The 26,086-nt window shown below is 51.6% G+C and overlaps 1 protein-coding gene across 2 annotated transcripts in view; it reads right to left on the bottom strand.

Annotated features, from left to right (window-relative positions):
- Window positions 1-26,086, bottom strand: part of PRR5L (proline rich 5 like) — a 73,073-nt gene that overhangs the window by 11,990 nt on the left and 34,997 nt on the right. For both annotated transcript variants that reach the window (XM_045808491.2, XM_045808490.2), the window contains exons 5-8: window positions 14,678-14,735; window positions 9,900-9,991; window positions 6,611-6,751; window positions 1,788-1,914 (exon numbers count right to left, since the gene is read on the bottom strand). In XM_045808491.2, the coding sequence (XP_045664447.2) occupies window positions 1,788-1,914; window positions 6,611-6,751; window positions 9,900-9,991; window positions 14,678-14,735 (418 nt within the window). The remainder of the gene's footprint in view (window positions 1-1,787; window positions 1,915-6,610; window positions 6,752-9,899; window positions 9,992-14,677; window positions 14,736-26,086) is intronic.

Genomic DNA, 26,086 nt, shown 5'->3' with positions numbered 1-26,086 from the left:
TCCGGGTGAAGGACGCCTGCCGTGGGCCCCGTGGCTGATGTCCTTCCCCCGCTTAGAGTCCTTGTACACTAATGAGTCATTGTTTGTGATCTATGGTTTGTGACTTCCTCACTGGACCGTGTGTACCACAGGGCAGAGACGGGTCAGTTTTAATCCTGGGCAAACCTGTAGCACCTCAAATCCAGGTACCTGGGGGAGGGTCTCAGGACACATTTGCTAAAATAATAATAAAACAATCAAAAAGAGTCAGTTTCTTCCCCCTCTGCCCCTCCCGAGACAGCAGCCCAAATGCGAGGATTGTCCTTGGTGTAAGAAAACCTCAGGCCTTTACTTTATAATCTGTCAAAAGTATGTAGTATTCTGAGTTTACCTGGAAAGCCAAAGGCATCCCCTCTTAAGAGTAAGTACTCCCCGAACAAACTTCCGAATCTATCCTTTATTCCTGGCTCTAGGCCCAGCCAATGGCCAAGTCCCTGCCACGGCCCAGCTTACCTGCTTGTGTCCTGACATCTGCCTGCATCCTCCCGCCCCAATCTCGGTGAGCTGGTGAGCCAGTGGGCTGAGCTGAAGCCAGAAGGTGGGCTCCGTGGAGGGCATAGCCACATGGCACCTTGCTCACGGCTGGCGGGGGGGGTGGACCTCTCTCCCTTTAGCCGGCCTTGTTACTCTGGTTTGTACCAGCTGCTGGGTGGAATGAGTGAGTGAGCAAGGGAGGAAGGGAGGGGTAGGGGGAAGGACCCAGCAGGCAGGCTGAGGCCAGCACCCCAGATGTGTGGCAGCCATGGCTAAGCTGGTACCTCCAGAGACACAGGAAGGGGCCAGGAAAACTGCCAGCCAGCCCTGCTTTTCCTGCAGTAGTGAGGCCCAGGAAAGGGCAGGACCTCGCTGGAGACTGTTCCTCCGAAGCTCAGCTACAATTCCATTAAGCGAGGAGAGCGGGGCAAAAGATTCCAAGTTCAGGGAATCCCTTTCAGCCTCTGCACCTCTGTATAGGTGCTGGTCACCCCTGCCTTGGGGTACAGTTGCCTGTCACCCATCTAATAGGTATGTTTTTGAGTGCCTACTATCTGTGACCACCATTAAAGTTGCTGGAGATAGGAAAATTCCTATATTGGGGGGGGCCTCTCATTTCAAAAGGTAACTGAGGAATGCCTCTTATGATAAGCCTGTCATAGGGCTATTTCCCCATCTGGACAGTGGTTTCATGGAAAGAAGGAACAGATCCAATTCACCTCTAGATTCTCCAGGGTGCCAAGTGCAGAGCCTGACACTAATGCTAGCTTTATAGCCACCAACAGGACTTGTCCCTAATCCAGGAGCGCCTTTCCTTGGCAGGTAGGCCTTGGTGGTACCTACAGACAAGGGGTGGGGGGGAGGAACAGCATCGCCATTTCATCTGGCTGCACACAAAACGAATTGTCTTCCCATTTCAAGCTGCTTTCACGGGAAAATCCACCACGAGTGATTTTTCCACTCAAGTGTGTGTGGGGCGTTGCAATCAGGCACAGTTTCTGGTTATCAGATACGGGAAAATGAACATTGCAGGCACATGAAAAAGATCAAAGCCACTGATCAAAGATGCGGATCAGAAAAGCAAGACCACAGAGGCGCAGTATCAGTCCCTGGGGAGGAATCGTCAAGCGGGGAGGTTATGAGACCCAGGCCAGAGGGAAACACAAGTGACTAACATGGACAGATCGGCCCAGGCCCACATCAGAAGCAAAGAGCTTGCTACATAATCCAGGCACAGGAAAACATCTCTGCAGCCTGAGAGCCTCGCCCCTTACCTGACATGTACGTGGGACCCGAGATGCCACGGTCCTCACTGATGCCCAGGAAAGGAGACACCACTTGCTTCACCAGTTCCTCCAGCTGCAAATAACCCTCACTCGGGCCTGTGGGCTCGTGAACACTCTGGAAATAAACATCCAAGAGAGACAAAGGTCAGTCAAAAACGGCCAGGGCCAGCTGGCACTCAGCCAGCAAACCCCGATTGCCCTCCTGCTACATTCAAAGCAGCGATACCAGCAGGCAGCATCCTCGTGGCTGGAATGAAGGAATCCGAAGCCCGAGTCCCTTGCCGTAAGTCACAGTGATCAGAACTGTGCCCCGTGGCATCTTCTCCCACGGGCCCAGCCACGCAGGGCAGGCAGGACTGTCCTCGCGCAGCTCCAGGGTTGAGGTCTGACTGGTCCCAGCCACAGTAACCCCCGTCATAGTGGCTGCCTCACACTTGGCATGCAGGCACTCTGCATAAGCCCCTTCCGAAGCACAGGGGCCTCTCCACAACCCGAGGAGCCAGGTGCACTCATCATCCCCCTTCCGCAGACGAGAGAGCTAAGACCCGCAGGGCTCATGCCACCCAGGACTGGAGTGCAGGCTGCGCTGGCTCTGAGCCCACCTCACTGCCACTTGCTAAGGAGGCTAGAAAAGAAAGGGCGACAGAATATGGAAAAATCCAGAACAGCAGAACAAAGAGTCACTGTGGAGCAAGACATACATTTAGCACCAAGACGAAGAGTTAGTTCAAAAGCTCAACATGACAGGTGTCCCCTGTCACAAACAGCAACTAACACAATGACAACGGTCAAAAACCAAAAAGGAAACCAGAAGTGACCAAGGTTCTCCAGAAGACCAGCAGATGCCTAGGGATCAGTTTCTCTCTGGAAAGGACTCAAAGCCTTGCTCTGTGTTAAGGGGCCGCAGGGGAGCCGAGCTGCACTCAGCCCAATAGGATGGCCCATCAAATTCTCACATCGGAAAAGAGGTTACATCACCTTCACTTAGAAAGTATAAAGTCCCCACCGTGCTGGAGTTTTGGGGGATTGGAGGAAAGGACGGTGGAGGAGTGAAGTGGGAAGGGCCCATCCCACGGAGACAGGGAAGGCTGGGGGCAGTGGAAGAGAGGGGGGGTTGGTTTAAGGGAACACAAAGGAGGCTGGGGAAGGGGTTACGGGCAGAAGACTTGGGGCTGGGGTCAGAAGGGAGGACCTGCGGAATAAACAAGTGGGCCTCTGACCCACAGCATGGCGCCGCGGTGAAGGCTGCCCGGCACTGCAAGGGATGGTGGGGAGAAGATGGGGTGGTTTTTCATGCCCACTGGGCTCCGATACCTAGCCCTCAGCCTGGGCTGAAGCACTGGAAAACCTAACAATGGAAATAAAGGGGGAAAAGCACTGGGGTGCTTCAGCCAGGAAGGGAATCCTGAAGGCCGCAGAAGGGAGAGGGGAGCCTTCCTCGGGCTCCCCGGAAACCACTCAGGCCTCAAAAGCAGGGCAGTGTCAGGCCCAAAACCACCTCGACTGGTGTTCAGAGCTGAGGAAACTTTTTTTTTTTCTTTTTAAATTTTTTCCTCCTGGATATTTCTCGTTTGCCTTCTCGCCCCAAGCCTTTCTTCCCCCACTACAGTTTATAAATGCTCAACAGAGAGGGACAACAGAGAGAGAAGAAGAGGCAAGAGGTGGGGTGAAAATGGGTAACAAGGGCGTGCTTGGGAGCTGCCTGGTTTTCTCCCAGGGCAGCTGCTGACAGCCTGACTTACACACAGCCCTCAGCCTGGCCGGGGGACTGGCCACATATTTGCAAGGCCCAGGGCAAAACGAAAATGTGCGTACAGTTCCCTTGTTCAAAAATACTAAGGATTTCAAGATGGCGATGGGACAGACGACCCTGCTCGGCGTGGGACCCTGGGTGACTGCACGGTCAGTGCAGAAGACGCTCCTGCAGGATGATCTCAGGACCCGGCTGCACCTGCCAGGAGGAAGCAGATCTATACGACAGTCAAAATCTCTGGTTCGGCCTCTCCCTGGGGCAGCCTAGGGACAGAAGCAGACAACCCAGAGCAGGGAACTTGGAGCCCCTTGCACATTTTGGGGAGGGAGAGGTTTGTTCGGGGACATTTTGGAAGAGTGCCAGAAAAGGCCTGAGAAACGGCTCTTTTCGCTGTATGAGAGTCAGGCAAGGAGAAATCAGCCCCAGATCTCGTGGCACTGGGGCAAGGGGGGGCCTGGAAAGAGAAGGGAGCAATTCTAACGACTTTCTGCAATGACATGGTCCCAGGGCATTCAGATCCAGCAGCTGCTGCCCTGCTACCCAAGAAGATAGACCTGACTGGCCAAAGATCCCTATTCGTCCCCGTCACATTCCCAGCTCTGGGCTTCACAGCTCCTGGAGTGAGGAAGAACGTGGGCCAGAACTCGTCCCACGAGACCCTCCGGGAAAGAGCGCCAAATGCCCGGCATGAAAGTGGACCATCTCAGAAGCTCATGCGGTCTCATCCAAGGCCCTGGGGCACTGCGGGAGGGAGGCTGTGGCATCCGAGCAAGGGCTGAGGAATGGGTGACACTCTCTTACAAATTAGTATGTGACCTTAAGCTGCTTGGCCGACTCTCTGAACCCCCACCTCATCTGCGAAAGTAGGAAAACAGGGACTGTTCTGTTGCTCAACTTCCCAGGTATCTGTCACAACCACGGAGCTTCTTGGATGGTACCTCCTTGCCTCTGCCAACACAGAAATCCCTGCATGATGGTCACCATCAGGGGACTGGAGGCCGGAGACCTGGAGTCAGTCCCACTCAGGCTCTTGCTGGCTGCGTCGCTCACCAGACACATGTTTAGTTAACACCTACCACGTGCCTACCATGTGCAGGGTGCTGAAGGCCCAAGAGGGAGGAGAACATGGACAGACCTGCCTTGACTGGAAGGGGGGCTGGCGGCCCCGGGAGACAGTGTTCTCAGCAGAGGGAACCCAAGTGCGCAGACTCTGCTACCGCAGGGAGAGGCAAAGGTGGCCGGTGTGACCGGAGGCTCCAGGTGAGGCTGGGGAGGCGGGAGGACCGGAGGCCGGGGCACAGATCAGGCTGTTCTCCTAAGATCGCCGGGAACCCCAAGGAGAGCAACGTGGGCTGGAGGCCCAGGTGGAAGAAGGAAGTGTCCCCTAGGCAAGCAGGCTAACCCCTAAGGGGCTACAAGGGGATGATGGCAGCTTTCTGAGATGGTCGTTGGGTTGTCCAATGTGGGAACGTGGTGGATGTTTTTCAATGGCACGGACAGAGGCCTTCCCGGACTACTAGCAGCAGGCAGGGGCCCTCACAGAGAACAAAAACAGCACCAACAACAAAAGAATCACCTCTCACCCTTAAAATACTATACATGGAAATAAGAGGGGGGAAAGCCCAACTTCTCTTTCCCAATCTTCCCATCTGAACCCCAAAGGGGTCATTTTCTAGACTCCTTGCTTGGGAACCAAGCTCTACCTTATGCTTCTCAGACACAAGCCCCCCCCCCACTCTGAACCCCCTCCTTCTCCCCGACAGAAAAACAGCTGACCTGCCTTTCCGGCCAACAAAGAGCACCCTCATCCTGTCAGGTAACTCCTGCTCCCCTCGGACTTCAGGAAAGGGGGAGAAGGCCCAGAGGGGCGGCCCAGCCTCGGGACCCAGAAGAGAACAGCAGCCGGGGGAGGGGGAGCCCAAGGCCCCAAGCCTGCCGTAAGGCAGTGGGGTCACAGCTGTCCTGAGGCGAGGACGACAACGGCTGCTCTGGGGAACAGCTCAGACCCGACGCTGTGTCATCTGAACCTGTTATGGAGGGGGAGGCAAGGCAGCCATCTTTGGGGGGCATCCCTGGGCCACATCTGTTTCTTGGGAATGGTGCACCCGTTCCATAGGACTGGGCTCCCTGAGGCCATGTGTATGGTACTTGACCCAAGGTCATGACTGGCTGGCAAAGGAGAGTCGTGTAGCTGGGGCTAGACCAACTCGACTCTTTCCCCTGAGTTTACACAGCTCTGAATCCTACTGCCACTTGCTGAGGGAACTTGGACAAACACACACTTCCTGGGTTTCCGTCTCTTCACCTGAAAATAGGACTGACAACACTATCTACCTCAGAAAGTGGTCATCTGGATTATCTGGTTCGGAAAACACCACACAAAGTCCTCGGCCGGGACCTAGTACACAGCCAGGAACCGGTACTGCTAGCTCGTCTCCCCACCGTTGATTCAGAATGGGGACGAAGAGGCAACCATCTGGGTCACCCCTTGGTGGAAACGCATGAGCTGTGTGTGTGTGACGCCACGTTTGGCCAGGTGCAAACCAAAGTACTGAACGTAAGTCTGCAGAGGGAGGGGGAGACAGAAACACCCAGTCCAAGAGACACCAGGCAGGGCCAGCAGAGGCGGCGTCAAGAGAGAGACAAGGAAAGACCAGTCAGTGGCGACAGGCTGGCAGCTTTGGGGCCTGACATGGTCTCGCTTCTGGTTGTAGTCTCTTAGGAGGCCCGCCTGCCCCGGGAACCTTCCAGGGAGCTCCTGGTGTGGCTCGAGCTCAGCTGCAGGGGGCTCTTGCCGTCACGTGCTACCTGTGGCTCGTGGTGAGGAGGGAGGGTGTCCGCCCCACCCTCCCCACTGGGATGCCAGCATGGAGCACAGCGCCAGGGGCCTCACAGGCGCTCCGCGGAGGTCGAGCAAATGAACAAACGCGCTAAGAAACAGGAACGACGACACTGCAGCACAGCAGCTGAGCTCAGGTGCTCGGGTCGTTCGGTCCCTCCCACAGGGTCTCTTCCTCCCCCGGCCTGGTGGCCGCGTCTCCAGTGGGGCCTCACCCACCTGCAGGACGAGCAACATCTGGACAATGGACGAGGGCGGCTGGGACCGGGCCAGCAGCAGCAAATCACCCAGCTTCACCTTGAGCAGGACCAGGTCGCGGAAGCCCAGCAGGGAGATCTGGCGGATGGTCAGCTCCTGGCCCTGGAGAGGAGAGAGGGGGCAGGGCTGGGAGGTGAGAGCCCGCCGGATATGCCACCAAAAACACGGAGTCCAGGACAACCAGGGTGGACAGAACACCAGGATGGGAAAGGACGAGGTGTCTGCAGAACTCGGGGAGGGCGGGGGGCTGCCAAAGAGTCGAAGACTTGGCTCTGTCCTTCCCAAGGAAAGCTTCGTTTAAAATAAGGTGTGTCAGGGCGCCTGGGTGGCACAGCGGTTAAGCATCTGCCTTCGGCTCAGGGCGTGATCCCGGCGTTACGGGATCGAGCCCCACATCAGGCTCCTCCGCTGTGAGCCTGTTTCTTCCTCTCCCACTCCCCCTGCTTGTGTTCCCTCTCTCGCTGGCTGTCTCTATCTCTGTCAAATAAATAAATAAAATCTTTAAAAAAAAAAAAAAAAGATAAGGTGGGACTCGACCTGCCTAAGTGACCCAAGATGATACAAGACACATAAATGGGAGCCAGGCTGTCATGAGGGCAAGGGGGGAGGGTCAGGAAGGAGGAAGAGAGAGGAAGATGGGGGGAAATGAGAGAAAAGATCAACACCCCCCCAACCCCCAGCCCCCACCCCCACTTTCAAGGCTGCTTCCTCACCTCTGTGTTCACTATGTGAGCACCTAGCACGCACCAGGCCAAGAAGGAGAACACAAGGACAAGTCTGACCATGCAGGATGTGGGCGGAAGATGAAAATAACTAATAATCCTAAGAGCTGACACTTTCTAAGCTCCAGGTGCTAGGCATGACTCTCAGTATTTTAGATGGAACTAACACGATTAGTCCCCACCCCGAGACAGGTACTGTTATAAAACCTACTTCACAGATGAAACCCCTCGAGCCCAGAGTTACGGTTCTATCCCCAGGGCAGAGCTGGATCGCAAACCTTAACTATTTGATTTTAGGGCTCCCAAAGTTTCCCAAAGCAGAGCGAGAAAGGAGGGCCTCTTTCCTAGACTCCCCTTTGCGCATATGCACACGGCACACACCAAAAATGGGCTGCTCCTGGTACAGCCCAAGAGACCACGAAGATACCTGGCAAACAGGAGGTCGCTTTTCATCCCTCGAGTCTGCCAAGGCTTAAGGAAGTCTCACATGTCCTCGAACTCCTTGGGGTCTCAGAAACGCACAAGAGTGGTCTTGCCATCCCCCCACTTCAGTCCCCAGAAATGCACACAACCACCACCAGTGCCTTCCAGGCTTGGGTCAACCACCCCCCGCTTCCTCAACTGCCTTCCCCGCCCACCTCCAATGGCAGCGGTTCCCCCACCTCGCCTTTCAGCACTGACCTCTGACCTTGTAGCTAGCTATGCCCTCACTTCATCTCCTGGGTTCCTTCCGCTTTCTAAGGTAGGAAAATGAAGGCAAGCTTCCACAGCCTTGAACACAGTAGGTACTCAAAAACTCATCTGTCCGATGAGGACGCAGGTCTCACCCAGACACCCAGACAGACAGGGGTGCTCTAAGGAGGACCGAACTGGACCGACAGACACCTCGGCATGTTACTACCAGTAGTGAGAACCCCCAACTCCGAGCTTCTCAAGGTGGGGTGTCTGGATCAGCAGCAGCACTTGGGAAACTACGTGTGGGGAAGGGGGTGGGCAGGGCTAGTATCAACTATCACGGAGCTGTTGCAATTTCCCAAGAGAAGCAGAACGGGCAACACCCTCAGACCCGAACAACTGGGCTCCTGCCTGGATATATGCCAGGGAGGGCCCCTCTCGGCCGTCCGATGACTGTACCAGGGCCACGCCCACTCATTCTAAACCATCTGGACACCCACACCTTGGGATTCCATGCCCGCAGGGTCCTCCGAGAGAGACCCAGATCGACACACCCCTCCAGTAGGGTTGCCAAATAAAACTGAAGAATGTCCAGTTGAATGTGAATAATTGTTTAGTAGAAGCATTATTCATTGTTTACCTGAAATTCAAATTTAACTCAGCATCCTATAATTTTATTTGCCCACTCTGACAACTCTACCTCCCAGGTCTGTCTTCTTAGGAACCAGCGCTGGCCTAGGAGTGACCATTCCAGGGAGGGGAGACGTTTGTGGGTATGGGAGCTGAACTGTCCACATAAATGGGGGTACAGGATGGAGCTGAGAGTGGGATGAAGACAGCAGTGAGCTGTAGGACAGAGCTTCTGCTGGAACTCTTAGGGGCAGGCCAGAAATGGAAAATGGACTCTGTAGGCATACCCTCCCAAAGGAATTCCAAGTTCCCATATAACACCATTCAAAGCAACCAAAGCATGTGGGCCCTTATGTCTGGCACATGCCATTACTAAGGGCTGTGCTGCTTCTGGGCCCCACACCCGCATTTCAACAAAGCCCCATTAGATGGGCTTCACCCCAATGGGTGGAGCGGAGCCGGTGTCCATGGAGGACGGAGATCTCAATGTTGCAGAGGAAGATCTATCGGTCAACCTGCCTGCAGGGGTGTCCATTCTGACCTGGCAGTGACCAGTCCTGTCATTAGCCTTTGCAGGAAGGTGGAATGAAGTCAACTCAAGTGTAAGAATAAGTTCTCGTCACAGAATAAGAACACTAAGGAGATGCTGCTCATTTGCTGCTCAAAATTCCACATTTTGCAGATGGAATGGAGCTACACTCCGAGAAGGGAGATGAGTCTGCCCAAGTCCAATTACTGATGGAGTCCAGGGTTCTTTCTGCTCCCTCACGTGGCTGCTCGTCTTCAGGCACCCCTCATGGAAGGCAAGGAACATGATTCCCTTCCCACAAGTCGGGACAACAGGAACTTGCTTTAAAATTGGGCTTCAGAGAAAGGCAGGGGGAAGAAAAGAAAGAGAAAAGAAAAAAGTCTCCCTGCCCCATCTTCTCTACTTCTGAGAAGTTGGGAGAACAAACCACTCCAAGAATATACAGGCATACTCAAAACCAAGAGGGTGACGAGAGCCTACAAATTGTTAGTTAGGCAGGCACTCTCTCTTTGCTTGAGGTTAGATGCTAAACATAGACCAGAGAGCCCTCCAAAGAGCGCCGAGGTCCTCAGCCAACCCAGGCGCCCGATGTCCTGCCTCCCCCCCATTCAGCAGGAGGCCCCAGCTGGCCAAAGGCCAAGGAAGGAGACAGAGTGCTGAGGCCGGCAGGAGGTCGTTCCTCGGTGAGACTGACCTGAACTGGATAAAATATTGCCTGCAGGGTGGGGAGAGTCTCAGTGAAGAAGTGGTCCCACACTTCAGCCAGAACCTCAATGCGATTTTCACCTACATGAGGGCGAGAAGACGGGGGGGAGAAAGAAAGAAAAGAATTTGTCATTACTTGCAGGAGGCTAGAGACTGTCCCATGTCACATGCAGCATGGGGACAGGGGGACGGAAGCAGCTCATTACCTGCATTTGCCGTACAGGCATTACTAGAAGTAAACGTGGAGCTGGACGGGAAGACTTAACTGAAAACAGGCAAATAATGCCTTCTATCGTCCCCTCCAGCCAAGGGAGCTGAAAGTTTGGAAATCACATGACAACTGGTGCCATCATGGGAATGGTTACAACACTCTCAGGCACTGTGCTGAATACTTATCTACAGGACATTTCATGGTAAACTCTATGACCTCATTTTACAGGCTCAGAGAGGCCAAGGGTCTTGCTCAACGTCACACAGCCAGAAGGCAGAGCTGGGATTCCAGAACCCGTGCTCTTGACCAGTTTAATCTGGGAGGATCAATTACTTATTGTTTTGATTTTCTAATCATGACAATGTTTTTTGTTTTGTTTGTTCTTTAGTCTGGATTCGAGCTGTCAGTACAGGGAGGGGAAAAGAAGGGCCTAGAAACTGTCAGTTCCACCCACTGGTTTGCAATAACCAGAGGCTGGGTAGGGGTGGGTGGGAGGTGGACAGCATGCTCTACAGTGGTCACCTGCAAAACACAGGACCCACCTCCTGAGGCTGTGCCTGCTCTCACCCCTGGGACCCAGAAGGCTGACCGCGGTCAGGCACCAGTCCCAGGCTGCCTGCACGTGGGTCACCCAATGCCACCGGAAGGCTGTGCCAGGAACTTTGCACCTGCAGGAAGGCGGGCATGGGCAGTGAGGAGCCCGCACGGTGGCTGCTTTTTAATGACCTAGATGACAGAGCTGATTGAGCACTGTCTTTGCTCATCTGAGGCAGAGAAACTGGGTCAGCCAAGATTAGACACTGAGAGATACGTTTGGCAAAATACTGCCAGCTCCACTGAACAGGTCTTGAAAGATTCATTTAGCATCTTCCGCCTATTAATTTAATGGACAATAAAAGCAGTGGCTGGGAGAGAGAGCAGAGCAAGGGCATAACTAGCAGCGAGCAGGGCCGAAGACGCGCAGATTTTGAAAGGTCAGACAGAAACACACCAGGGGCAAATGCAAATCCGTAGCGCCCTCTAATTCCCCTCACGGAGTGCTAACTACACTCGGTTGGAATCACTTACTGACTTGTCTGTCTCCTCCACTAGAACGGGAGTGCGCGCGAGCTCTGTCTGTCCTGCTCACCGCTATTATTTCTAGTGCTTAGCACGATGCCAGACAGATCAATAAATCCATTTTTAGAAATCTCTGAGTGAATGAATAGCAAGTATCAAGTGTGCAGGTTTCCGCAGATGCTAAGGCCGGTGAGTGAAAGGAGGTTACCATTTAATCCAGATATGGTTCAGGACAGAACAGGACTAAATCATTAGCTCCAACACTTTCCTTTGCTCTTAGATCAAGAAAACTTTCACCATATGGGCATTTTGGTGGGGGGGGGGGTAGGGGGGGAGGACCCTTGACCTTTCCCTTCAACCTTTGGGCCCTAACTATGTGGATTTTCCCTCAGCCCATCATGTTCACCGGGATCTTTCACACCACAGGGCTTTTGCATGTGCTAGTCCCTTTGTCTAGACTGTTCTTCCACACCCCCCCCCACCTTTGCCTAACTCACATCTGTCTGTCCTTCTGGTTTTAGCTCCAGCATTGCTTCTACAGCAAAGTCTCACCCACTGGTCAAACCCCCACCTATGGACTGTAGTCTTAGTGCCTGTTGCAATTACAGTTTTATATCTGTCTCCACCACTGGTAGTGAGCTCCACCAGGGCCTGGAATCCTATGATGGCTTTGTTCACTGTGTCCCCAGCACCGAGCAAAGCACCTGGTACACAGTTGACCATCAATCGATGTCTGAATGCACAAGTCTTTTCAAATGCAGGCCAAGTTAATTCACCACAGGGAGGAGTCGGGGGGGGCGGTGTCAAAAAGAACATCTGAAATGTTAGCTCTCATCCTGGTGCCTAAAACCAAGGTGAACCCAACACCCAGATAACGTCCTTCACAGGAGAAAGGGCTCTTCCAGCTCGTTTCCTGATGGCCTGTATCCTAAGTCCTCCATGAGAGCGACCTGCAGAGGCCTTCCCGACATGGAAGAAGGGAAGGAGACTGGTGCAGGTCAGTGCGGGGGCCTACTTATTCCCCTCCGCCGCCAAGACGGAATGCTCGTCGGCACATGAGGTCATCCTTCGACCTGGCAGCAGGAAGGCCCCTCTCCTGGGAACCTGGGTCTAATTGCTGGCTTCAAACTTCACAGAGTAATGGACGTTTTGGAAAATGTTCAGAGGAGAACATCAGATAGACACAGGCTAAGGAAACAGGGTAGCCCCAGGGAAGAGAGAGTTACGGGGAGGTGACTTCACCTTCAGAAAACAGCCCAGAGGACTTGGCTCCGTGCAAAGATGAAGGGCGACTGGATGGAAGGTTCTAGATGAATACCCTACAGAAACTGTCCTCTTAATGTGCCACGGGAGTTTAGATCGCCGCATGTCTATAGAAGGGGAATGGGAAACTCATCACGGTCAAGGTCGCTAAAGCTCTGGGAAATATTACTGGAATTATCATGACAGATCCTGCCCGCAGAAGAGCAACACGTGGGTAAGAGCTGCGTGTGCTGTTTCCGTGGCCGTCAGGCAGGGCGCACGTGTTTAGTAAACAGTGAGGTCGACAAAGTAAGGTCCATTCAGTGATAGGATGGATCCTATCTGTGGTTTCCAAACTCTGATTTACAGCAAGAGGGTCCTTTCAGCCAAATAAAATCTTCCTTGGAGCTGCAGTATATCACATAAAAAACTGGAGATGTTCTGAAGACAGGAAAGGCCCTCAGAGGTTCTCCACAGGCCCGTCTGCTGTGCAGAAGGGGCACTCAGATGCCAGGACGAGAGCGGACCCGGGCAGAATGTCCAGCCCGGTGCCCCGTAGTGCGCTGCGGGGGCAGAGGCACAGAACCTCGGATGACCTTCCCTGGCCTGGGTCAGCTCAGCTCCGTTCCTGAGCTTTCACTCAGCACTGAACGTCCCCTTGAAAGCACTTAAATCTCCGGTTTTGCTCAGTATCTTTTTCATGAAGCTGCTTTTCCACATTTTCAGGAGCTTGTGGTCACTCCCCAGATGACTTACAGGCAAAGACCATGGCCACAGACTGTGCTGCTCTTCCCTCCCTTTACGAAGCAGCCACCTTCCACGCTTGCGTACTAGCCTGACCCCAACATACAAGAGGGGCATACACTTCTCATCAAAGCCAGTCACTTAAAAATAAGGCCTTGGGGGGAGCCTGGGTGGCTCCGTGGGTTGAGGGTCTGACTCTCGATTTCAGCTCAAGTCGTGATCTCGGGGTCATGAGATCGAGCCCCGCATCAGGCTCAGCACTGGGCGTGGAGCCTGCTTAGGATTCTCTCTCTCTCCCTCTCCCTCTGCCCCTCCTCCCTGCTTGCATGCATGCGTGCTCTCTCTCAAAAGATAAAAATAAATAAGGCCTTGGGCTAGGGGCATTTATAAGGCTGAAAAAGCCTGAATAGAGTTGTACTGAGGGAAAACAAGGCTACTACTGGCTCAGTCAGCTCTCAGATATACAGAAATTGTTTCTAGCTTCTATTCTTCCAAGGGTCTGCTGAGCACTTACTGTGAACCAGGTACTGGACCCTTCTAGCATCGGTTCTCATTTGTCTCCTATTCATCTTTCTAGGAGACACTGTACTGGACAAGAATCTTTTTCCCAGGGAATGGGGGCAAAAAAAAAAGCATGCTCTCCTGCCTGCTGTGTCTGTCTATTACTAAATATGACCTACACACAGAGGTTTCTAGGCTAGAGCAGGTAAAAAGAAAAGGAGGAGGAGGAGGAACCAGTCTATGGACCTACTGTGTGCCAGATAATGGGGCTACGCTGATTACACTCCCTATACTCCCTAGCCCCATTTGATCATTTAAAAAATGATAAAAACCAAGGCTTAAAGAACCTAGAGACTCGCCAAAAGTCACGGAAGCAATAGGTGGCAAGCTACGATTGGGATCCACGTTGGTGGCAGCTGAGAGCAGGCAGCCCATGGTAGAGTCATGGGGTTGGCCCATTCTTGCCTGGCCCTGTCTGCCATCTCCATCTGGTGTCTTTCTCTCCTGTCCCATGAGCTCTAAACTCTTTTAATCCAGGAAACCTTCCTTTGCCTATCAAATCACGTACCTCATTCAGAAGGTACCTGTTTAGAATAATGTCCCCCAAATGGGTAGGGGTCTCCTGTCATGAAGGACCACAAGAAATATGAAAAAGGCCAATTAGGAATAGCCTGGATCAGACCAGAGAGAACGGCATGGCAGGATCTGTAGTATAATTAATCCTTCACAGGAGACCGCCAGCATGCATCCTATGAAAAGCCCCAACAAGGTCAGTGAGAAGACCACCCCCCGGTTCCACCTGGCTTCTCAAAATACAGATGTGACTGGCACAGCCACGAGTGGCCGGCTCCGAGCGAAGCGCTGCCGGCTAGCTGGAGGAGAAACGCGGGGTGAATCACTCACTTGGAGCCCGCCACTTTTGGACAGAAGCGTTTCAGCTGTCCAAACATCAGACGCTGAGTCACAGAGCCCGCTGTACGAGGGCTGTACGAGGGCTGCCTTGTACTTGCCTTCACACAGCTTAATCTTCTCCTCCACAAACAACAGGCCTTTTGCGAGAAGCTGGTTCTGTCAAGAGAGAACAAAGAACACAAGGGTTGGGCTCCTTCAGAGAGTGACAAAACCTTCTTCCACTTCCAATGGCTGAGGGCGCGGGGTGCTGGGCACTTGTAGGCTAGTCAAGCCTCCAAGTCTGAGGTGCCTTTTGTCCTCTTGGAAGATCAGGCTTCGGGAGAAGTCCGTGAGACATCCCACAGCAAACAAGGGAGACAAGAGCCAAACCCAACCGCCACCCATCCCTCCAAGCAGGAAGGAGGCATGCCTCATGCTTGGCTGGCTCCTATGGCAGACCTATGGCTGACACCCAATGTTCTTCAAGCCCTTAATCTAAACTCAGAAGAGGGAGCATTGAGGTAATGGGAAATTACACAGAAATGATATTTTTTAAAAAGATAAATTTAGGGTTTCTCACGCTAACATGAAAGAGACTATGTGCAAAACATTAAGCAGCCCTGGGTATGTGTCCGTCAGTGAGCGTGTGGGGGAAGTTCTGGAAAGAGAGAATAAGGTGAAGTTCTTTTGCAATTGCACCTAACAATTGTTGAGTGTTCTGTGTATGTCAGAGGGTTTATATCCTTCATTTCACCTAATTCCAACCCTCCGGACAGTTCCATCTGGTTGGTGTCATCACTCTTACTTGACTGCTGGTCAGGGCAGACACTGCCTGTAGGAGACAGAGCAGGTCTTCCTGGAGCCAGCAGCCATGTCCTCTCCATTCCGCTTTGCTGCCTACCAGCAAGTCTTCCCACCCAGACCCCTTCCTGCCGTTGAAGGGCTACAGCAGGTCCCATAAGAAGTGGAACAGCCTCTCCACACGTCACAGAAGCTGCGAGAGCAAGGATGTGCTGGTGCCTCTCCACCATACCTCATATTATCAGATTATCAAAGGCCTATGCTTATGGGGCAGGGGGACCACAGGGATATGTATCCTACACAAAAAACCTAATGCATTTCTTAGTTTTTTCCTTGATAAAACCCTACAACCCTGTTGCAATGATGACAAGAGCATGCACAGCAGAGTGGAAAAAACTTGGACATCAGATGGGTTCAAGTCCCACCTCGGCCACATTCTAACTGTGTGATCTTGGCCTTACTTTCCCCGATTCTTGAGTTCCTCGTCTGTAAAATGGTACCATACCAGCAATATCATAAAGCTCGTATAAGGATTAGTCATTGTAAATACACACACACACACACCACACACACACACACACACACACACACACAGAGTATTTTATGTCCTTAGTACTCAATGGCAACATGCAGTGATGATCATAGCTGCTCTCTTAGCCCACCTACCTTCACAAAAGGAGTGGGAGGTAGAGAGAGTCTGTAACGAATGGGCCTACATCAAATATATTAAAATATTTTTAAAAAGGAACTACCACATTTCTGTGACTCATACATATGGACCAAATTTCACAGATCCTATTAAAACTCACAAGATATGGAGCACCTGGGTGGCACAGCGGTTAAGTGTCTGCCTTCGGCTCAGGGCGTGATCCCGGCGTTCTGGGATCGAGCCCCACATCAGGCTCCTCTGCTGGGAGCCTGCCTTCTTCCTCTCCCACTCCCCCTGCTTGTGTTCCCTCTCTCGCTGGCTGTCTCTATCTCTGTCAAATAAATAAATAAAATCTTAAAAAAAAAAAAAAAAAGATATGACCTAACTTCAAAAAGTAGTCGGCCACTGTTTGGTTTCAAGATGGAACCCCAAATCCAAGTTAGAGTGACATCTTATGGGAGAACACCAACTCTGTTAAAGGAGAAAAGAAAAAATCCATTCCTTTATAAAGAACTATGGTATGAACAGGTAATTAAGGTAAAAGCCCAACTACGTTCTCTCCCTTCCAGCCTCGCAAACGAATCCCAGCAGCTTCTGGGCCAGAAAGCAAGAAACCACCAGGGCACCCAATTTAGACTCTCAGAAGCAAGGCTTTGTGACAGCTGAGCCAGACAGGAAAGGGTTACAGAGGTGCTTCCAGGTAGCAATCGCTCCATCGACATGTTTCTGAGCAACTGGGGCCTCAAGTCCCTGCATGGGTCCCTTTCACCCATCCGGAGGAGGTTCTCAGAACGTTCCTGGGCGCTCTGTGCCAGGGCTCCTGAAGCCATGACTCTCTGTCAGCACCTCTAATGCCAGTGCAGCTGTCCCAGGCTTCTTCCAAGACAGCTTTACAACCCTCCGCAAGCTCATGTCTCTGAGGGGCGCCTGCGAGTGTGGTCAGGCCTCCCTCCTCATGCAGTTTCGGTGACTGTGTCCCATCACTGCAGTTATCTACACTTGCAGGAGGGATTGGGGGGAACCAGAAGCACTGGGAGATGGAGAGAGAAAAGCCTCGTCCAAGTGCTATCATGACTTAATCAAAGAAATGAATTAAAACCCTATATCCTATGTGTTAGGCCCTTAAGGGTGAGGAGCATTTCTTAGTTTAGTGCCCGTGGCTCTGAGAACAGTGCCCCAAACACGGCAGATGCGAAAGAACATTTGCTGAGTGTATATGTTGCCCGTTTTGGTGCTAAGGACCATTCCGAACTTCTAAGAAATCAAGATAAGAGACAGAATGTGTGTAAGAGGGGAGAAAGGGATACAGGGTCCCTAAATTTGTTGACGTTTCTTCATTTGGTAAAAATGACTTTGTCTGGATCTTAAGGAATAAACTTTAAAAGATGGCCCAGGTTCTCCTTCTCTCTCCTAGATCTTTCCCCTTCAAGGAGACATTTGGGGGGGAAAAACCACACACAACATTTTTTTTTCTTTTTCAAGGAAAAGAAATTACTTGTATATTATAGAGAAATGGAAAAGGAAATATCCTTTTTAAAATTCACATGATACACAGCATGGCAATCCTTAACTTAGACCAAATAAGAGCAATAAAAACTTGGGCTCGGGAGGAGATCCAAGGAGCGTCTAACCATGCTGTCAGCTCCCCAGCTCGGTGGTCAAAGTCCACTGGTCACACAGTTTTCATGGTATTCAGGTGGGCTCCTTTCCGGGAAACTAAAGCACCTTTCAAAAGTATCTTGCATATTTTTCTATCCCTCGGTACTTGTAGATTTTACTCTTATTTCACAGTCGAGCAACTGATCTCTAGCTCTTTTTTGGCACGTGTGCACAGAGGAAGGATCTTTGGGGCCAGCCACAGCCCCCCTTTCTAGAGAAGCACCTGTCATCCACTTAATGGACCTGTGCCCCCCACCGTGCAAGCTCAAACCCCCTGACCCCAGCCTGCATCGTTGGCTTAGCCGACTGGCCTGGTTCCGACCCCACCCCTGACCCAGGCCTCGAACTGAGCCAATGGTCTTCTCTCCTGGGAATATGTAGTCAGGCAGGACCCTGTGGAGGTTAGGGTCCTATGTGACAGCAGGCCTCACGATCCAAAAGGCCTCCTGCTTGGGGTTTAATGCTCTGTAGTTAACCGTTTCAATTCTTAATAATTTTATCTTTGAACTTGTGTTTTGTACGTGAAATTGGATAGGGCACTATTGGGAGGACATACCAGGGCTTGGGGCCTCAGCTCCCTTGGGGTCCTGCTTCCTACCACTTCCCTAGGAGGGGTTTTCAACACCTGCTCCCCGCCTTCTGGTGGCTGGCTGTAGGGTCTCCCTCGCCCTGCCCACCTCCCACTAGCCTCCTATTCCCTGGATGGTGAAAAGGGTCCTGTCGGTGGGGACCCAGGCACAGGTGCAGGGAGGGGAGGGTTGGGGGCCTGCCCTGCAGCATCCTGGGGAGGGGCCTGGTGGCAGCCCTCCCCGTCCGGGGCTGGCAGTGCTGTGGCTCAAGTGGTGGGGGTGGGGGGAGGCTCTTGGCCACCCCTGATCTGGGTACTGAGAGTGCGAAGGTTACGATCTCTTTTGGGGTCACCTGGCCACCATGGGTCGCAGCAGCAGGCCCACAGGAAGGGGAGATTGATTTCCCCACCCTGGCCATGGCCAAATTTTTATTTTGCACTGAGCCCTGTAAATTATGAAGCCAGACAAGGCGGGCTTCACAGGGTGGTCACTTCACTTAAGGCTATGCCAACTGGACATCTGTGGGGTTTAAGGCTGCTGAGACCTAAAAAGTGGAGGCGGGGGAGAACCAGCCTTGAATCGGGCATCCATCATGCACAGTCTGTCTTTCTAGGCACCTGTTCTCCCTGGAACTCACCCCACAGCATTCCCAGCACTCGACCAGTGCCTGACTCCAGAAGGTGCCAAGTACCTGCTCGCTGTGGTCAGTGGAGATAGAGCCGTGTGGGGCCAGCACTGGAAAGAACCTGACTTTTCTCTGGTCCCACTCCCCGCCCCATGACAGCAGCCCCATCACCTCCCCAGCCCTAAGGCTTCAAGCGAAAAAACACTTACGTTAAACAGCAGCCACCTGGGAAATGATCTGGGACTTGGAACAAGGCCCGTGGTTACTTAGTGCCTCACCCCCACTCCAGAAATGAACTTGGACGTGGAATACACCACACTTAAGTGGCAGAGAAGCCGGGACGTGAGAAACAGCGGTCACGTCTAATTTTTCTAAGACATCAAAAAATAGGCTGCCCACAGAAAAGTGAGGTTCAGCTAGGAAAAATGCAAAAAACAAGGATGTCTGGGGAAAGGCACTAAAACCACCCAATCTTGAGTGGGCAGGACAGATTCAGCTCATCCTACCGAGGTGATCATGGAGGACAGGCAGGAGGAGGCGGGGCAGGGCACAGAGAAGGTGGGCTTGTCACCAGTGTGCACCTCCTGTCAAGCAGGCACCTCCCCGACCCCACAGGAGGCACTCAGGAAAACAGGGAACCCACAAGGCTTGGGGGTGGGGAGGAGGACACTAATCCCATCTTCCCAGAGGAAAGAACTTTCCATACAGCCGGAATTCCGTAAATGCTAAGACTGCCGCCCCCTGCCGCTTCTACTGCTGTAGCAGTGATGATGATGATGATGATGATGATGATGATGACGACGATGACGATGATGATGATGGGATAGGAGAGTTACTTCTGATTTTTACCCTTGTCAGGCATACACTAGCTCATTATACCTTTGCCACAAACTATGCCCGTTTTACAGATGAAGAAATCGAGGCTCAGAGAAGCAACCAGCAAATGTGAGACTAGAACTGGCACCCAGGTTGGTCTGATTCCAAACTCAGGTCTTTCTCCCATTCTATGCCCCTGGTTTATTTTAGCAATGATAATAAAAAATTCAAAGATACAAATTGCCATATGTTGACTGTTCCTATGTACCAAGCACTTTGCATATATAACATTTCCTCTAAGAACCACAGCAACCTTTTGAGGGAGGTACCATGATTACAACTAGCTTACCACTCAGAAAGCTAGGTTCAGGGAGGTTAAGTGACATGCCTGCACTCACCCAGCCAGTAAGTGTTCCAGAAAGGACGGATCCAGATGCGCCTGGCAGAAGGGCTGGTGCTTTCAGCCACTGTGCTCTCCCGCCCTGTCACCTGGAAAGGCTGCTTATGTCCTTGCCCACAGGGGAAAGTAGAGGAGATCCATTTCAGATTCACACATACTGGGAGCAGTTGGGCTTAACAGTCTCGGGTGATGTCACTCAGTTCCACCACAAAGCTTCCATCCAGCTGGGTCATTCCTGCTGCCCGACCCTGCTACCAGTATCCCAAATTCCGCCTCTCCAAAGGTACTTTCTCAGGGCCTCCCTCTCTGCTACCCACTCACTGTCTAGCAAGGCGAACACCTGGCTGCCAAGTGGATTCCATTCCCAAATGAGACATTCTTTCCAACCCCAGAGGCGTCTAGAAGCATGCCCCTCTGCCTCCCGAGAACTTGTGTTAACCAACAATTCCACTCCAGGCATGTTTCCAGTGATACCAAGGTCTACAAAGATTCCTGGCGTTGGCACCCAGCCAGTGATGGAAATGGTGGGCCACCTCCTTTTTTCCCCTCTGCGACTTTGGAAGTACAGTCATCGTCTCTAAGGATGTCTGCATTTCCTGTGAGCCTGGATACCTTCCTAGATAAGCAACCAGAAGGCTTATAAACACGACTCACCCCCAGGCCCAGAGAGTTCCTAATAAACCAGTCCTGATGTGTGTGTCTATCAGGGGGTGTGATGAGACCAGACAGAAATGCCCAGATGGAGGGTGAAGAAGATTTAAAACTTGGTACAACTGCTAATTCTCCAGTTAGCACCGCTTCAGTGGTAATTAAGAGGGTGAATTCGGGCTTTTAAAAAAGTTGTTTTACAAGGAAGACAGAAAACAGTCCATGTCTGTTTCACTGGACACACACACAATTAAAAATACTGAAATTTCTCTTCCCCAGGGTTTTTCAGAGGCTGCCTTTAGGGCATCCTTTAACATTTAAAGTATAATCCAGAAGATTTTTCTTCTGCGGCCCGATGGCCTGGGTTTGATAGCTGCTCTACCTTTTCCTAGCTGTGCGATCTTGGATAACCTCCCTTCTCCGGGCTTCAGCTGCAATATCTGTAAAACGGTAAGAACAGAATCCTCCTCATCAGCTGTCGGGAGGAATGAGTGACGTGGCCCAGGGAAAACGCTTAAAGCGTTTTGCGTAGGCATCCGAATCACGGACTGCTGGGCCCCAGGCCTGCACTTTCTGATTCTGTGAGTCTGAGGTGGGACCTGAAAATGTGCTTTTCCAACACGCTCGCAGTGTGGTCCGGGGACCACACTCTGAGAACCATCCGCTTAAGAATGCCTGGCTCGTAAATGCGTGAAAATGTTAGCGGTCGTGACTGTTATTGCTTTGGTCCTCCTTACAGCTAGCTGCTCACCAGCCTCAGACAAAGTTGCTCTGTTGCTTTCCACACCTAACAAGTATTTCTCAGCCCTTCCAACTCAGTCTTTATTCCTCGTGGCCCCTGAACCGCTGCACGGGTCCCCGTATCTGAACACCGCGGGCGTTCCCAGCACCCCCACCCCCCATGCCCGCCGTCCCTCCTCCATCAGTGCCCTGAGCCTGGCTGCTGCCTGCTCTATGGGAAATCACCCGATTTCATACATAATGGTTTCCTGAGAACACGTACTCGTGTGGAACGAGACACTTACATGACGTAAGGAGGAGTTCTGCTCCCGTAGAGCTAAGAAGGATTATAAAATCCCTAATTACACCTCATCTGGCAGGTGATACACTTCCAGCGTTTTGCACCTACGTGTTCCTTCTTTTGCAACGGAAGGTGCAGTACCCTAAGGCCGATGAGGCTAACGACCGACCTGCCACGTCAGCATGCCCGCTGAGTTTCATCGTGACCCCAACTATATGAAGACTTACGGCTCTCAATTTCACGAGACCCATCTCTTCCATTTATCTTCATAAAATTTGAGAAAAGTACAATAAAAGTATTCAAGTAATTGCAGAGGATTCAGGTAATTGCCAAGGAGATGGAGTATGGCAGAGGGGCTGAAAGGTAACACGGCAGGTTGGCGGGCAGCCCCCCCCTCCACTGAGAGTAGCCTGAAACATCCAGGGGTCCTTCTCGCGGGCCCAGACGGTACTACCCCATTCTCTCCCCTCACAGCGGCCAAGGAAAGCTTCTGCCAACCCCCTCAATATTTACAAACCCCACAATGCCTTCCGTCCAAGTACTGGCCAAATCCGAAACGCAACCTGTAACGATGTTCTCACCTAACGGCATCATCCCCTCCCCTCTTCCTTGTCTTTTCGCTGGAGCTCAGCCCACTTGCTCAACGCCCCATCCCTTGCTGCCCTCTGTCCACCTAATCATCTTTTTCCATTTGGGGAATCCCACTGGTTGGAGACTTCCCAGGCTGACCAAAGAGGAGCTGAAACTTTTCTCCTCTATTCCATTTGAGTTTGGGGGGGGGGGGATCACACACAAGTGATTTTCCCCACTCTTTATCATCTCTCCACCCAACTAAGCTGTGGATTCTAACCAGTTCCATCTTTGCCCCTACAAAATCTACCTAGTCTGGGCCTGTTTGGAAGGCTTTCCCATCCACTCGGGTTTTCAGTTAACACTACCCAATTGGATACATCTGTGTCCCGGTTCCGTCTGCAATCTCCAACCCCACAGGGGCCACGATGCTTCCATGGGTCTCCTCCTTTGGCTCCACCAGGTACCAAAAGCCCTCAATGAATCTTCCCTGATCGTGAGGTGCTAAGGAGGAAACTGGGCTCCTGGGACTCTCACAGATATGGGCAGTAGGGACGAGGTATTTGTCTCAAATGCTACCAGGCCATCCACGACCCTTTGGCATTAGGGTGACTAAATTTCCCCTTTTCCTAGGTACTCTCTCGTTCAGAGCCCCCAACTATAGACGGAGTTTCTGTATCGAGTGAAACTCTAGTTTCACCAAAAGGAATTTAATTTTCTGGGCTTACCGGAAAGCTTACAGCAACCACAGCACTGCCAGCAGATACAGGACCAAGAAAAGATTATCTGCAGCTCCCCCCTCCCCATGCCCCACACCACCAAGGTGGTTAACCACTAATTAGGTGATAGAAAAACGCCGAGCATATTCATATCATTAGTTTCCAAAGTTATAAGGAACCAATTATCTCACAGAGCTGTCTCCATGACACAGAGTTCCCCTGGGAAACTCCAACTGTCCTTCCAGGCGCAATTCAAAACAGAGGAGAAAAGAAAATTCTATACTGGAAATGTCAGATTTGGGGGGCCAGCGTCTTCTGGAAATCTATCTGTGTTTCTGTCGCACAAACCGCTGGTCTTCCGTGTGTGTGGACACAAGATAAGCACCGTTGTCCCACCTGCTTCCCCTCTGCCTTCCCCTCAGGTCATTTCCATTATTCTTCACTTGAAGATATTCTTTCGTGACTCTTTCTTTAAAGCTACAAAATGAGAATGTTCGCTTTCAAAAGCAGAGTCCCAGAGAAGGCTTTGTAAGTAGAGATGCCTGGGCTGGGGGTGTGGGGCCCAGGAGATGGGCGTCCACTGCTTAAGGCAGACGGCCAGGAGGGGCCATCTGATCCTTCACATAGAGGGCCCAGTACCCACAGAGCCCATTCATCATCTTCCCCAACAGCCACATCCACGGTGGCGTTGGGGTCTTACCTGTCCACCCCTGGGTTCTGCTCCTTCTTTGTCCCCAGACCTTCCTCCCTCCTCCTTGCTGGAGGAATGTTCTTCCTGGAGCCCATTCAGACTTTCCTTCTTGAAACGACATCTCCCAGTTGAATATGAAGGCTGGCCTCTAGAACCCTCTCTCCTGGATTTCCCTCCTCCCCTCCATCCTCCCTCATGGAGAGTTCTACTTGGCACGGCTTTGGGACCAGCCCATTTTTGAGAGGTGCCTAGCACAGGGCTCTCGGAACCCAAGTCTCTCTTGAGCCACCTTTCGCATCTGGTCATAGCCAGGGCCACCTGAACTGTTATTCTTTGCAGGCTATTTTTCTTCAATCCATCCACTTTTTAAAACATAAATATGCTAAAAATGAAACTATAGCAGCATCGTTTGCCATAAATAGAATGTAACTCAACCATCAACTCAATGCAAGAAAAAAAATTATGAAATCCTAATTAGTGCCCCTGGCTGAAGGCACTACATTTGAGGCCTGCTCTGTCCTCCTGAAACAAGGAAGACGGCCAAGTCCCGCAGAAGTGCAGAAGACACTGGCACAAACCGAGACCCTCTCTGGCACCATCAGAAACGCTAAAGGAAAAGGAAGGGAAATACCTTCCAGCCACGAAGACTAATGTCATTTAACGCCCCTGCCTCCACCACCTAAACTCACCTGTCTCTGGCGGACAGCCCCTCCCTGTCTCCCAAGAGGCCTGACTGAGCACCTGCTCCAGGCCGTGTACTTCCCGGGCACTGCGGAGCCAAACACCTTTTTTAAAAAGAGCTCTGCACCTACGTGAGAGTTAAAACCTACACTGAAACAGACAGCTAGACAGCGTCCAGGCTAACTTTCTCTCCAGTCTAGCACCTTCCACTAAGGAAAAACCCAGATTCAAAACTGTGAAAACCAGTTCCTACCCCACACCCACAGAGACTCACTATTCACCAAGCAGTTTGTCTGATTAAGCTCTCGATAGAAAAAAAATGACGTGTGGTTATTAGTTAAGTGTTTGGCATATTTTGTAAGCAGCATTAACCACCCCCAAAAACCTCAGGGCTTCCCAGATCAACAAGTCCCCACCCAAACGCCCTTCCCCACCCATCCTAGGGGTAAGCCCCCCTTGCCAAAAGACAACTGACATTTAAAACCCGATTGAAACCACACCAAACGCTGTCTATTTTAAATGTCAACGAGGAAGGCAGCCGGGCTGGCAGATTCCTCCAGGACTGATTGAAAAACCACTTCTCTGGAGTTGGATCTGAAAATCAATCACTACAGACGGCAAGAGAAGAGGCTGAGGACAAGACTGACCTTTGAGTCAAGGGCAACTGAGATGATTCACATTTGTAACTAATTACCTCTTTCTTAATCTTTATGTTTGTCTTTCCCTGGACGGGGGATTTCTTTCGAGCAGCTGAGACATCTGAGCCGACTGAATTCCAGGCTTCTGTTGAGGTCTGCTTTGTCCAGATTTATAGTGGCCATTTACCGGGGTGTGTGTGTGTGTGTGTGTGTGTGTGTGCGCGTGTGCGTGTGTGTGTGTGTGTGTGTGCGTGTGCGTGTGTGTGTGTGTGTTAAAGGACTGACATCTGCCATTCTTTAAAAGTGCACATAAAAGTTTGAGCTTCCCGAATCTTGGTAAGAAAAGAAAAAAAAAAAAAAGAATGCGTGTGTTGTTTTTAAGACCTAAAAACTCTTTAAACTGTCTTAAAAGTATGTTCTTCTTGGATATGGAATAACATCACCAACCTGAAACCAAGACGTTTTCTGTTTTTATGTAAGTTCCCCATTAAAAGGGGTGGATGGCACTTCAGAATAACAAATGTGCATACATATAAATTTAATGACCACATTACTCTGTCTTGCTCTGTGCTCATCACTGTTCTGAACACTTGACAAATAATAATCTAGTTAGTCCTCACAACAACCTTATAAGGTCTGGTCCTCTTACCCCTGTTTTTACAGAACAGAAAACTAAAACACAGAGAGGCAAAGCAACTTGCTCAAGGTCACACAGCTAGGACGTGGCTATGCTGGGCAGTGCACCCAGATAGTCTGGCTTTAGGGGGCATGATCTTGACCACTCCCCCACCCTGTCCCCCCACCTTCCTCCCCACACACTATGTGCTGAGTGCTTTACGGGTGTTATTTCATGTAAACCATACCATGACCTCTAAGGTAGGTCATATTTTTATTGCCATTTTACAGATGGGGAAAACAAGGCATTTTGCCCGAGACCACCTAGCTAATAGTGAAAAGCGGGAATTCTGACTTCACCGAAGTGTTACCCAGTGAGTTACTCAAACAACACGTCCTCATGCCCTCCCCCTCCCCCACCATCTG

The sequence above is a fragment of the Ursus americanus genome, chromosome 24, assembly GCF_024610735.1.
Source record: "Ursus americanus isolate L20-20 chromosome 24, mUrsAme1.1.p, whole genome shotgun sequence".
NCBI lineage: Eukaryota > Metazoa > Chordata > Mammalia > Carnivora > Ursidae > Ursus > Ursus americanus.
The sequence above is the reverse complement of the archived record's forward strand: the minus strand, read 5'-3'. Positions and strand labels throughout refer to the sequence as shown.